This window comes from Syngnathus acus, chromosome 17 (genome assembly GCF_901709675.1).
Source record: "Syngnathus acus chromosome 17, fSynAcu1.2, whole genome shotgun sequence".
NCBI lineage: Eukaryota > Metazoa > Chordata > Actinopteri > Syngnathiformes > Syngnathidae > Syngnathus > Syngnathus acus.
In genome coordinates, this window is record NC_051102.1 from 3,406,532 (window position 1) to 3,418,991 (window position 12,460).

At 37.0% G+C, this 12,460-nt stretch overlaps 2 protein-coding genes across 7 annotated transcripts in view; one reads left to right on the forward strand and one right to left on the reverse strand.

Annotated features, from left to right (window-relative positions):
* pappa2 (pappalysin 2) overlaps window positions 1-2,433 on the forward strand; it is a 32,002-nt gene extending 29,569 nt beyond the window's left edge. Inside the window, exon 28 of the mRNA XM_037277142.1 lies at window positions 14-2,433. The gene's annotated coding sequence lies outside the window, so the exon portion shown is untranslated. The remainder of the gene's footprint in view (window positions 1-13) is intronic.
* Window positions 2,434-4,041: 1,608 nt separating this feature from the next.
* Window positions 4,042-12,460, reverse strand: part of astn1 (astrotactin 1) — a 140,264-nt gene continuing 131,845 nt past the window's right edge. For all 6 annotated transcript variants that reach the window (XM_037277147.1, XM_037277148.1, XM_037277145.1 and 3 more), the window contains 4 exons: window positions 8,874-9,009; window positions 7,373-7,473; window positions 6,514-6,697; window positions 4,042-4,539 (listed from right to left, as the gene is read on the reverse strand). In XM_037277147.1, coding sequence (XP_037133042.1) covers window positions 4,302-4,539; window positions 6,514-6,697; window positions 7,373-7,473; window positions 8,874-9,009 — 659 coding nt within the window. In that variant the 3' untranslated portion in view covers window positions 4,042-4,301. The remainder of the gene's footprint in view (window positions 4,540-6,513; window positions 6,698-7,372; window positions 7,474-8,873; window positions 9,010-12,460) is intronic.

The window sequence follows — 12,460 nt, forward strand, 5'->3', positions numbered from 1 at the left end:
ACATAATACAAAGGACATTTTCTGCTGCTACTATGTATCTAACTCAGCAATGGTCAGAATGGTTTTAGCTCATCCTAGGACTTGTATTAATGACTATTAACCTTAGAAATTGTTAAGACAAATGTGTATCGACTAAATCAAGACATGTCTCCAATACGTATTTACTAGCTGATATGTTGAAATCATCGATGGTAACCGTAATTAGTTTTGCATTTCCACGAAATTCATATCATTTTCGCAAGCTTTTATTACTGTACAAATGGAACTGTAAAGTTGAGCATTAAACAAACTGTACAATGTGAAAAGAACTGCTCTTAAACATTGTGGATTATCTATGTGACAATTGGAGTTGGAAAAATGAACCGTACAGTTCCACATAAGATATCGATGCGAAACACCCAACACTGTTGTATTCATGCAAGAAACATACAAAAACTGAAATCATGTATCCAAATAGTTAATCCAAACTTGCAGATAAGTGTAACCATGTTCAGTATTCTACAGTACTCTATACACCTTATTGAATAAATTGAAACAATATTTATCTTTTTCAGTGGTTTGACTTTTGTTCTCTATGTCGAAATATTGTTAAATGCTTCAAAAAAAAAAAAAAGTCCAGTGCCATATTCACGATAATTCCCCCTTTATTTGGCTGAATGCAGTTCAACAGATGCTTAAAGTGAAACTCAACCCAATATTTCAAAATGCCTTTACTTTAATATTTCCCAAAAGCACACAACTGCGGTATTGTCACCTTCTTAAACTCTTTTTTTTTTTTAAGAGTGTAACTGAATCGTTTGCGTGAATTTAATACATATCTTCACGCACGCACACACACACACGTGTGTGTGTGTAAATGAAGCTGCTTCATCAGTTGTACTTGATCACTGAAATTGGTCTAATCTCATCAATTGATTTTGAAGTGGGAACAAATAACATTCCTATAGCCACATTTCATGTCTTTATTCATGAAAAAAAAATGTAATGTTAACTTGATGACAGACACATTTAAAGACAGAATCATGCAAGTACTAGTTGGTCAAGTGTCTTGATTTGTTTTTTGTGTCTCTCAATCGGTTGTCATAATCCCTTTTTAGCAACACAATGTTGCAAAGTCCTATGATCAGGCAAGTCCTGAGTTTAGTACAATGTCTCACAATAGCCTATTTGAGTATATTCAGAAAGAAATAAACAGGTCTGCTTTTCACATTAGTACTGCAAAGACTGAGCTACACAGCAAATAGGATAATACAAGTAATCAGCTATCTTGTGAATCGCACAATATTTTTTAAAACACTTGTTGTGTACATATGCATATACAGAGGTAAAACACTACGTTGGTACAATGTAATAATGCATGTGTAAAACACAAATATCTAGCATTCATTTTAGTATTCAGAAATTTATTAGAAATTAATAACACCTATACCTTTATTTGACACTTACCTTCAGGCCACTTCAGTAAGATAAAAAAATAAAAAGTACTCGGACAGTCTCCCTAAATATAATCAAAGTTTACGCAAAAATAATCAAAGTTCAATAAGAAAGAAGGTAATAAACAATTTGTCTTTCTACATTGAAAGTAATGAGTTTCAGTTTTAACCACAGGAACATAAAACATACTTTCAGACACATATTGTAGGTATGACAGTAATTTCTGTTACAACCTCATTCAAAATTAGCAACCATAAATTGTACATTCAGCAATTTGACTCTAAAATTCTACTTGAGTGGTATGTATTGTACATTGTTCAAGCTAGTAACACAGCAGATTTTTTTTTCTCACCACATCAAATTTGCCATTTCATGCCTTGTGTATACCCGTAGCTACAAATGACAAGCAGAATCTCCTGTAAAAGCAACCAAGGTACTCAATTTTTAGTGCTATGTTATGATTCTTTTGAAATCCTGTATTCAACAAGGTGAATTTCAAATACAGTCTCTGATGAGAGCAAAAGTTGTTTCATTTTTGCAGGATTACAATGAAACAGGGTATTATTGAGATGGTGGCTGTCTATGATCTGTTGACTTTATTTACCACCGTATGGCCAACAACTATCAGAACGCCAATTAATATTAATTGTTGACACTTTGGCATGGACCCTGCTGAAAACAGACCACTTTGGCCCATTTGTTCCAGTAAATTTATAGCTCCAACTTTTCATTGGCTTTCTTATGTTTTGTAGCAGTGCAGACAAATTATATGTCAAAATGGACTGATCTTTAAATTATATGCGAATGCAAATGATAGCAGTAGGTTTCAGATGTTTGTATGAAGTTAGAATTACAAATAAATATTTGTGAAGTGTTTTATTTCAGCTGTGTCCCGCCCTCATTCATCTCAACCTCACTGCAGCTACGCTGAGCTCCATATCTCTTTCTCCTCAAAGTTACATTTATGATAACAGCGTGATTTCTCAATTATAGAATGAATGCACTCCAATTTATTTTTCTTTTATTCTAAATTCAAGATTATGGCACGCCATTTATTTTAACATCTATTCCTCCCCCGTGTGAAAAATGGGACCTGCTTGCAGATTACAAGATTACATTTACAAACAAAATCGCAAATAATACACAACATTTCAATGAGAAATTTTCTTCAAAATCACAGTTTGAAAGTGGACTGAAGAAAAAACTCCGAATGAAAAACATTGAAATTGTTTAAAAGTCCCCAGCTATCAAAATCTAATGTTTGTTCTCACATGCTTAAAATATATTTTTGGGTTATGAGCAAGTGAGACACAGCCGGTTGCCTTCAAGCTATACAATTAGAGCATGCAATAAGCACAGTAGATTAGGTTCTACAACAATACTAAACAGTTTATAATTTAGAAAGCACCTTTGGAGGAAATAGCGAAGCTTGCAATTACTGTCACCAAAATATAATGCGGGCGAGAAATGGAATGTCTTGTGCATTCAAGTAAATGGGAGCTGACTGAGTCTAAATAGCTGCGGCCCTCTTTTTGTTTACATCCATGTCATTTTTCTGTCGCACCCTGCTTCTTAGTTGTTCGTTACGCCATTTTTTTTAATGGTTTATTAGGTAGAAGAAATTAGAAATTAAAAGCTGTTTTCCATCTTCAAATTAAGGAGAACAGCTATCCAGTTAGAGCAAAGCTTATTTACATAATGTATATAATTTTTCAGGTGTTTTTGACTAACTTGAAAATAAGCATCCTGGGCATTTCCAACCCAAATCCTTTTACAAACAATAAAAAGAAATCAAAGATTATTTAAAAAAAATATGACAAGGGATATTAAATAAAAATCCCATCACGTCTGACCTACAGAAAACACCACCATTTATTTTTGCTATATAATTTGTTACACTCCAACTAATCTAAAAATAAAAGTGTGAGTGAAATATTAAAAAATACATATTTTTTCTTGAAGAACTGATTTGTTCATAGAACTTCCTTAATTCAAAACAACTAAATGATGCAAGGCTACGTTAAAGGTAACTTTTTTGTTTCACACTTGTGTGACAATAACGTTTTTGTTTCGTTGTACAGCCTTATAGCATACAATATCTATCTTTAAACCTATACAGTAGGTGACATTAAAAAGTGCATCAGCACATGTAAAACATCTTTTCATATATATCACAAACAAAACAAAACAGTGACGAACAATAAAGTTGCAAGGCTTCAGTTGGTGAAATGACATTATAATAAAGATGCTTAGTAACTATAGTTTGACCTTTGATTTGTTTCTGATCAACTGCCACAGAAGAGTTGGAAAGACATCAACTAAACAAGCTTGCTCTGATGTTTTAAGTGTGCACACTTAAATGTAAAACAGTAATTTTTTTTTTAGATCTGACAAAAAGCAAGGGTGGGTTATATACAGTTGTGTTCAGAATATTAGTAGGGTATATAGTAGTGTTTTCCATTTCCTTCCAGGCATCTGTTTTTTTTTTCCGTTTTAAAGCATTGTAGATCATAGGTGTCAAATTCAAGGCCTTGGGGCCAGATACATCATTTTATGTGGCCCACGAGAGAATTTTTGCATCGACTTTGTGTCATTACTAAAATCAGAAAAATAGAGATATTGCTTGCTATTTTTATTACCATTTGCCTTTTTAAAATTTTTGAACACGTCCTCCGAGGGAAACTTATGACTATGATGTGGCCCACGACAAAAATGAGTTTGACACCCTTGTATGAAGATGAACAGGCAATCATTTTTTGCCCCTTTGTATACCTTGTTTCCCATGTAAGCATAAAATCTAGACTCAAAACTTGGCTTAATCTTTTTAGTCACATGGCACTACTATAATTCTGAACACTACTGTACATTTAGATTTCCTTGGGCTCACCATAGTCATTATACATGACAGTGAGCATTTGCTCATCACATGCTTTGTGTACATCCTGGCCCATACCTGCCCAGTTCATTTCAAAGGTCTTGGTGTCAGTGTAGCGACAGGAAAGGAACTTGAGAGACATCCTACGAAGGCCAATCTTGGGCTCCTGGAGGAGGCCTTTACACCATGGGGAAAGTTCATTTAACTGCGAGAGGATCAGACCAGCTTTCCTGTTGGAACCAATAACACCAAAATAAAAAACGTGGTATTCACATTAATGCAGAAGACTGAGCCGTTTGCATTTTTGTGATGTCAGTATACATGTTTCTGTTATTCCCGGAAGCTGATAATAATGAATTTTGATCCATAATCTGATATGCGCGAAGACATTTCCTTCACCTAGCCACCGTTTGCATACAATTTGAAAAGACCCTTTTCCTGAACTTGTCGTTTTCTTGTCTGTAAAATATTATTGTCTACTGCAATGAAAATGTCCTGAGAGGAGGTCCAATCATAACAATACTAAATATTGCAGGCACGACTCTGATTAGAATCTGTCATCAAAAATAAAAAGAACATGGAGGGAAAAGAGGTCCAACTGTGGACATAGACGAAAAGAGTGAGGAGAAAAAAAAGCTATTCTTTTGTATTTGCCAAAGCATCTTGAATTTCGGAGGAAGCAGCCAAGTGGTGTGCCTTAAATAATGGGTACGTTCATAGTGATGACAAGGTCTGGCCCCCGGGAGAAAAAATGTCAAGACTTGGATGGACAGACCTTTGGTGAGTTTATGGCTTTAGTTAAAACATCAAGCATCAAAAGGAACAAAAATGTCCCTCAATGAAAGCCAAACAGTCTCGTCATTGTGAGTTGATATGATTCTAAAAACAACATGTCCAAATATCTGCTGTTGAAGATGAAGCCATATTTGATCATTCATTTATTTCCCAGTATTGCATACTTGGCTCAGACGAGTTGATACTGAGTCAGAGACCCCCACATGGGTTCTTATTATCAGTGATCTGATGACGTAATGAAAATCAATTTTGATTAGTCGTTATTGTTTATGACAAGGAAGCTAGGGGATTTTCTTTTAGCCGGGCTTTGTCTATGTATGCATGAGTACTTTTATATTGGAATTTGAGAGATGATGAAAGAGAGATGAGACACACACAAAAAATAATATGACCACTTCAAACGAAATCATCATGACAGTCCACTATTTCACAACTTTCTTACAAACTCAGCTACAAACCTGTAAAATTTCATTTTATTTGTCATGTTTTTGCACATCAACATTTTATTTTTTTTAAAACTTGGAAAATGTGTGGTTTCCACTACTGTGTTTCTCGGACCAATGTGCCATGAGCATCTGTGGAAAGCATCTGAGTCATAATTCTGATCAAACATAATAAAAAGATAATCGTTATAGATCCAACGCCAAAACCCAAATCCAAGTTTTCTGTCTTTTTCGATCATAATCTGGATTTCCTTTTTTTTTTCTTATACCGTAAACTCATCATAATCCCTTAATGTCACAAACAGGAATCAGGGAGTCAAGATTGGGGAACAGCTCAGAAAATATTCAGAAAAAAAGGATATGAAGGAGCATGGATGAATAAAAATAGAAACATTTTGGAAAAAAAAAAGTACAACAGAAAAGCAACAAAATAAAACTAGGAATAAACCTGCTACAAAATAAACATGACATGACTTGGGGTAAGAAACAGAAGCAGTGAACCGACAAAGAAGAAATCCGTCCGTCCTCCACCCTCACTATCTCTTCCCCTTGTCTCTTCATGCTTCCCCCCACACTCCTCTCATTCATGCCCATATAATCTCTTAATGCAGATGTCAAATCTGGCCTCCACTACTTTTTATAGCTTCACTGTGTGACTCATTGACTTTCTCACTCTTTACCTCCCACAACTCTGCACATTTTCTTTGGTTTGTAAAATTGGGCAGCAGCACACCTTTGCTCTTTTCCTCAGGCAACTTTTTCAGCCTCTGGAATGCTATTGAGCAACTTGGTGAAAAACATCGATGCTTTATTTTATAATGAAAATAATACAAGTAAAATCCTAAAACTGCTGAATAAAGATAATTCAGTTACAGCATGACTCCCTTTTTAGGCTCTATTTTTTTTTTTGCATTGGGTGTTAATAAGGAGATTTGCTTCTGTTGCAGGAATACTCCCTGATTTTACCTGGGTCCAAGCTCATCCTCACACCTCCAGGTAAATTCTCCAAAGCTCTCATATCGCTGGTTGTAGTGGTAGAGAACTCGATGCAACGCTGGAGCACCAAGGTCCATCAGAGTGTTATATGCTGTTTGCTGCTCCTTCCCACTAGTGTAGCCATTAAATAGGTTGTAGATTTTATCAGCTATTTCTGGAGGGGCACAACAAATGGATACAGTTTCCAGGCAACGCAATGATGAAAATGACAACTGTCAGACCATTGAGAAAACTTTTGGGATAATTTTAAAGATTTGCTGAGAAAACTGTTATTCCACCCTTTTCATTGGACACACTTGCCACAATCAAGATATATGCTTATTTTTGGATGCCAATAGTCTGTTCAAGAAAAATACAAATGCACTCCAATTCAGGATTTGTATTTTGAAACACATCATTTCCAGGGAATAAAAATGACAACAGCATGGCCTGAATGTACCATAATTCAGTGGCTGGCGCATTTTGTAATAGCTCGGTTAAATCAGCAAATCAACAGCTGGCTAACTGTTGAACCGTGCGGACTAACATCGTTTGTAATCAACAAAGATAATGTTTGTACTGTAAATCAGCCACAGAACATGACAAATTAGGACGACCCACCCCAATGTCCATGTTTGTTTTGGAACATGTAATCCCAGACTGACTAATAACACTTGAATACACTTGTCCAACCCATATTGATACACAGTTCATGAAAAGTAACTGAATGGAATTGATTTTTATTCCACACTCTGCATACGCATGATAAAAACTGACACCCGCATGAAACTCAACAAGGCACCTGTGCCTCCAAGTGAGACGTGACTTTATCTCGTGTCTCTCTCCTCACCTTGAGCCTTGACGTCATCCACAGTTGGGCATGGAGTTTTAATAGTGACCTCACTTGGACTGGAGCGACGCCCAGTGTTGTCAACTGCCCAAAGCCGGAACCTAGACAGACATACGGTAACCTATTTATGCTGCATCTCAATCAATGCTCTGGATGGAAGGCACAAATACGTCAAATTGTTTTGAATTATATCTCCATCCAGTGGCTAAAATGCTCATAGCATCCACAACTAAAGACGAAGACCTGAGAAAGAATCGTAGAAAATCTGAAAGAATAATTTTGGATCAATGGGTTTCATCACTTTCATCATTAAAACATGTGCTTGTGCTTACTGTGCCTCTCACAAACTTTTCCTGTAACAAGACCATATTTGGATGGGCCCTCGAAAATATAAGGGGAGAGAAACAGGGCCTTGGCTCAGTGACAATGAGCTGCCAGACAGACTCGAGCGTGCAGGAGCCCTGGCCTTGCTAGGATTTGAAGGACGTGAGGAGCTTTGAAACAGACTGAATACAGTACATCAAAACATTCCCTGTATTCTGATTTTCTTCTGTTTCTCCGTCTCTCGATCTTTTTCTCACTCGTTCCTCAGCTTCTCGCCAAACGCCATCTCATTTCCTCTTTGAGATGTGTGTATTACTTCACTCCAGGCAAGTTGTCTGTGGGCTAAGTGTGAGCATGTGTACTGAGAAAGTGTGCGTGCAGACTGAGAAAAGCATATGCAGTGTCTTGGTCATCTAATGATAGTAAACTCCCATGTGGTGTAAATGTTTAATGGAATAAATCATTTTTTCATGACTCATTAACATCTCTCTTTTGATAAAATCACCTTGTTATTAATATGGAATTATATTCCCACCTATTTGTGGGAATGGTACATTAAAAGACCATTTTGAAGTAATTTCTGAATTGCTAAAATGAACCCAAATTACTGTAATGTATCTTGCTAAATGGCATGAGCAATTTGCAAATACACCAATGATCCCAAGGATCATGTCCTCATTGTTGATACTTTTACTTTCATTATCCTCATTTTTAACACAATTTAATAAATCTAGAGTTACATGAAAATAAACTGATCTGAGTCTTGAGAATCTGCCAATGGATGCCAAAGCCAACACAGGTAATTTGGTCTTTATTAAATTCAAACTGAATATTCACACTCCGCATCTGAAACTTTCAATCTTTAATACAAGCAAAAGGCCGCCAGGGGGAAAAAAACAAATTGAAGATTGTAATGACCCATGACAGACAAAGGCACAGACTAATCCCTGATGGCACCTCTTCTAATGCATCAATTTGGATTTGCTCTCGGATCGTAGTGTAAGTGTTCTCTAGACTTGTGTGGATTTTTTCGCCAAATACTTCAGCTTTCTTCCACATTCCAAAACCTTAGGTACAGCATGTACAGTATTCAAGTATGAATGGTTGTGCCATGTGATTCAATGATCGTTACCATTTTTGGAGCAATCTCGATCACAAAAAGGAGGGAGTAGCTTACATATATGTGGTGTCAGGCTCCAGACAGCGGACGATCATGCTGACCGAGGAGGACAGCAGGTTTGGAATGTCTCCTAACATCACACATGGAGATCTGGCGCCAGACAAGATATCATCCACGAAGCTCAGGAGCGTTTCTGAAGCACAGAGACAAACGTGATATAAACAATATTAAAGTTTTTGTCAAAGCTGTTGAATTTCAGTTCTTGTGGCATTAATTGATACAGGGGTCACATAAAAGTTGTGTCATGATAAGTCAAACTGTTTTAAATTAATTTTTAATTATATCTGACACCGGCCTTCCTGTGTGGAGTTTGCATGTTCTCCACGTATTTATGAGAGTTTCTTCCTCCCACATTCCAAAAAACATGCACGGTAGGCCGACAGACCACTCCAAATTGTCAATAGGTGTGATTGTGAGTGTCAATGCTTGTCCCTTGTGATTGCCTGGCAACCGATTCAGATTCAGCTGGGATAAGCTTCGGCACGCCCGCGACTCCGTGAGGAAATGCGGTTCAGAAAATGGATTGTTGGATCATATCTGACATCATTCTCCTCTGTAAATCAATCTTTAGTGAGCATATTAGATGAATCATTACGGTAAACATAACTATTGAACCAATCAGAGGATGGCAAAATGCCGACACCAGTTTGCGCCAAAGACTTCAACTGTGTGTGTTTGTGTGTGTGTGTTTGTGTGTGTGTGTGCGCCCATGTGCGCATCTGTGAGTGCGTGTGTGTTCAACGGCAGCACTCTGGATTCTGAAGGCCTTGGGCATGTTACATTTATCTGGCAACACATCAAAGTTGAAATGTGATTGGACAAAAATGAATTTGACACATGAACTTTTGTTTGGCTTTCTCAGGGTACTGATCGATCGCAACTGGACTGTTCTGACATTTCGCCTCTCGAGAAGCCTTCATCAGTTCATTCAACAACATTTGGTTAGGACTGCACAAACTTGAGTCTGTGTGGAAAATGCAACTATTTACGCCACAAAGTGTTGAGAGGAGAAATAAACAAACGGAGCAGTCCACTTGCAATGGGCTCAATGCCCTAATGAATAAGAATAACCACAAGCACTTTCTCTCTGGCTCATTTGAAATGTTGCCAATCACAACATATGCCTTAATTTCTGTCAGTTTGAAGTAGCTGAACAACAGTGAGCAGCTCAATGAAACAATATGAGGAACCCCAATGTGCACTGTCATACCGAGATGAAAGCTTCATGTGGGTGGTCAGAGGAACACAATGCAGAGCACAGTGTGCTTCAATGAAAGAAGACCTGTAATACGGTGAACAACACAATGTGCTGCCATGGCATTTATAGGCAAGCCTCAACACCAGGGGAATAAAAATCATACAGAGAAACAAAAACATTTCTCTAGTTGCAGAAATAATGCTATTGAAACTTGCACAACATTTTATAGTTGGTTTCTCATCATGCTCTTAATTCTATATAAACAGTGGGTAGATAAATCCGATTGTTCAAGATTTATAATTTATGGAGATTCTGATCTAAATAAAAACTGAATGATTTTCATCACAATAAATCCAAGTGTGTGGTCTCTTTCTTTTGTGTACACATAGTCAGTGTGAATAACAAGACTAAACCGCAGATTGACAAATGAGCCTGAAAGAAAAGTTCTTGTTTTTTATTGTAGCATCATCAAATTACTCTACAATACAGCAACCATTATGAATCCCAAATTATAATACTATAAACTGTCATAATTTGGATCAGCACCAAACGGTACCAGACATGCATAATGTAGGCCTGCATTTTGGTATTGAGATAAATGCTGTTCCATATTTGGGAAATGTATGAAATATTTGGCCAAATGGTAAATGTGTATGTTCTCAACTTTTATTCAAATGTGTAAAGCACTTTGGTCAACAGGAATCAGACAATTCCTTCTATTACGAAAAATGCAATCTGGGATGTTGGACATTTTCTTCTTCAGTAATAGGAAAGACAAAAACACATGCACGTCTCCCGGACTGTAGATGCATTTCAATTGGCTCGATGAGTTACAATTACGAGTCCTTGGGTCCCTTGAAGGTACTATAAAATTGTAACATAAACTTATTGGCAAGACAAACAAGAATGTTCAAAACATAGTGAACTATATTTTCCGTCATTTGGTGTAACATGCTGCTTTACCCACAATGTGAGAAATATGACCCTTTATTTAGTTTTGCACTGCAAGCCCAGCAAGCTTATCCAAAGACGACACTGGAAGACTCATTTGGGAAATGAAAAGTTTGTCTATCTAGAAAAAGTGCCGAAATCTCCAAGAGACAGACTGGATTTTTATCTCTGATAGCAACTGATTGGGCATTAATGCTTCGGTCTGGGGGATAAATGTAGTCATAAAAGTACGATATTAGACTGATTTTTCAAATTTATTGCTATAGGCATAGACGCACCGATTCTTTTGTACAGCCAGCGAGCCACTTATCATGCCCAACAGTTTTACGGTTCTAACAGCGATTAGAGGTGATGACTGAAGTTAAAATATATTGAATAACGTACAACCGAGTCCTAAACTAATTTTATTTTATGACTGAGAATATTTATTCTTCAACTGTAAGCAGTCATTTAAAAGAAAAATGGCTTCTTCTTTACAACCACCTGTTGTGAAGAATAAAAGGTTCTATACAGAGGGCAAGCAAATGAGAACGGGTTGAAGGAAACTGAAGCTTATGAAAATTAGCCTCTAAAACTAGTTACCCCACAAATGTGCTATAAGAACACAATCTGAATTGTCAGTTAAGCGTAATATTTCTTTCAGGGTAGTATTTAGTGGAAAAACCTTGTTTTTTTTAATGCAAAGGGCAAGAAACATACAGATAAGCAGTTGAGACGCTGTTTTACTTGTCCTTCAGCTGGAGATGTTTACCCCTTGCATTCTTCAAGTCTGATTGGTTGGAAAATCAAGGATTGCCAAGAGACTGATTTATGGAAGTTATGGGATCTCTCACCTTTTGAAGTTGTGCCTGCTTTTGTCAGTTCAGTTGTGCAGGCCTGGACAGGCGGTGTGTGTGTGTGTGCGTGTGTGTGTGTGTGCACGTGTGTGCACCCATGTTGACCCTTCAAGTCAATCTGTTTTTCCCTGCTTTTAAATGGAAAGGAGGTGTGCTTTGAAGATAAATCTGTTTTTGCAGTGGAATCTGTATTCATAAGAAGCATTCATACGACTGTTCGATATGGAAAACAGAGAGTAGCAAATGCCAAGTTAAGGGGGGAAATTGGAAAGGGGGATTGAAAATTCCAAACAGAAAAATTAAAACTGGTTATAAATGCTGTTTATTCAAGGTCATTTGTTGATTTTAAAAGGATTTCCCGACTAAGTTGTGGATTAGCTCATGTCAACAGACAAATTGAAGCACATCTTTCCTGACTGTGTGGGCAGGGCACTTTCTGGATAGGAAGGTTCTATTAAAAGACACGAACCTTTTAGCTTATGAAGAAATCCGCATTGTCACATGGTTTGCACTGAATTCAATGAAAATTAATGCTAAGGCAGACACGTTGATTTGATGAGCTGATCAAAAAAAGGGGCAGGAGAAAAAAACAACACGTA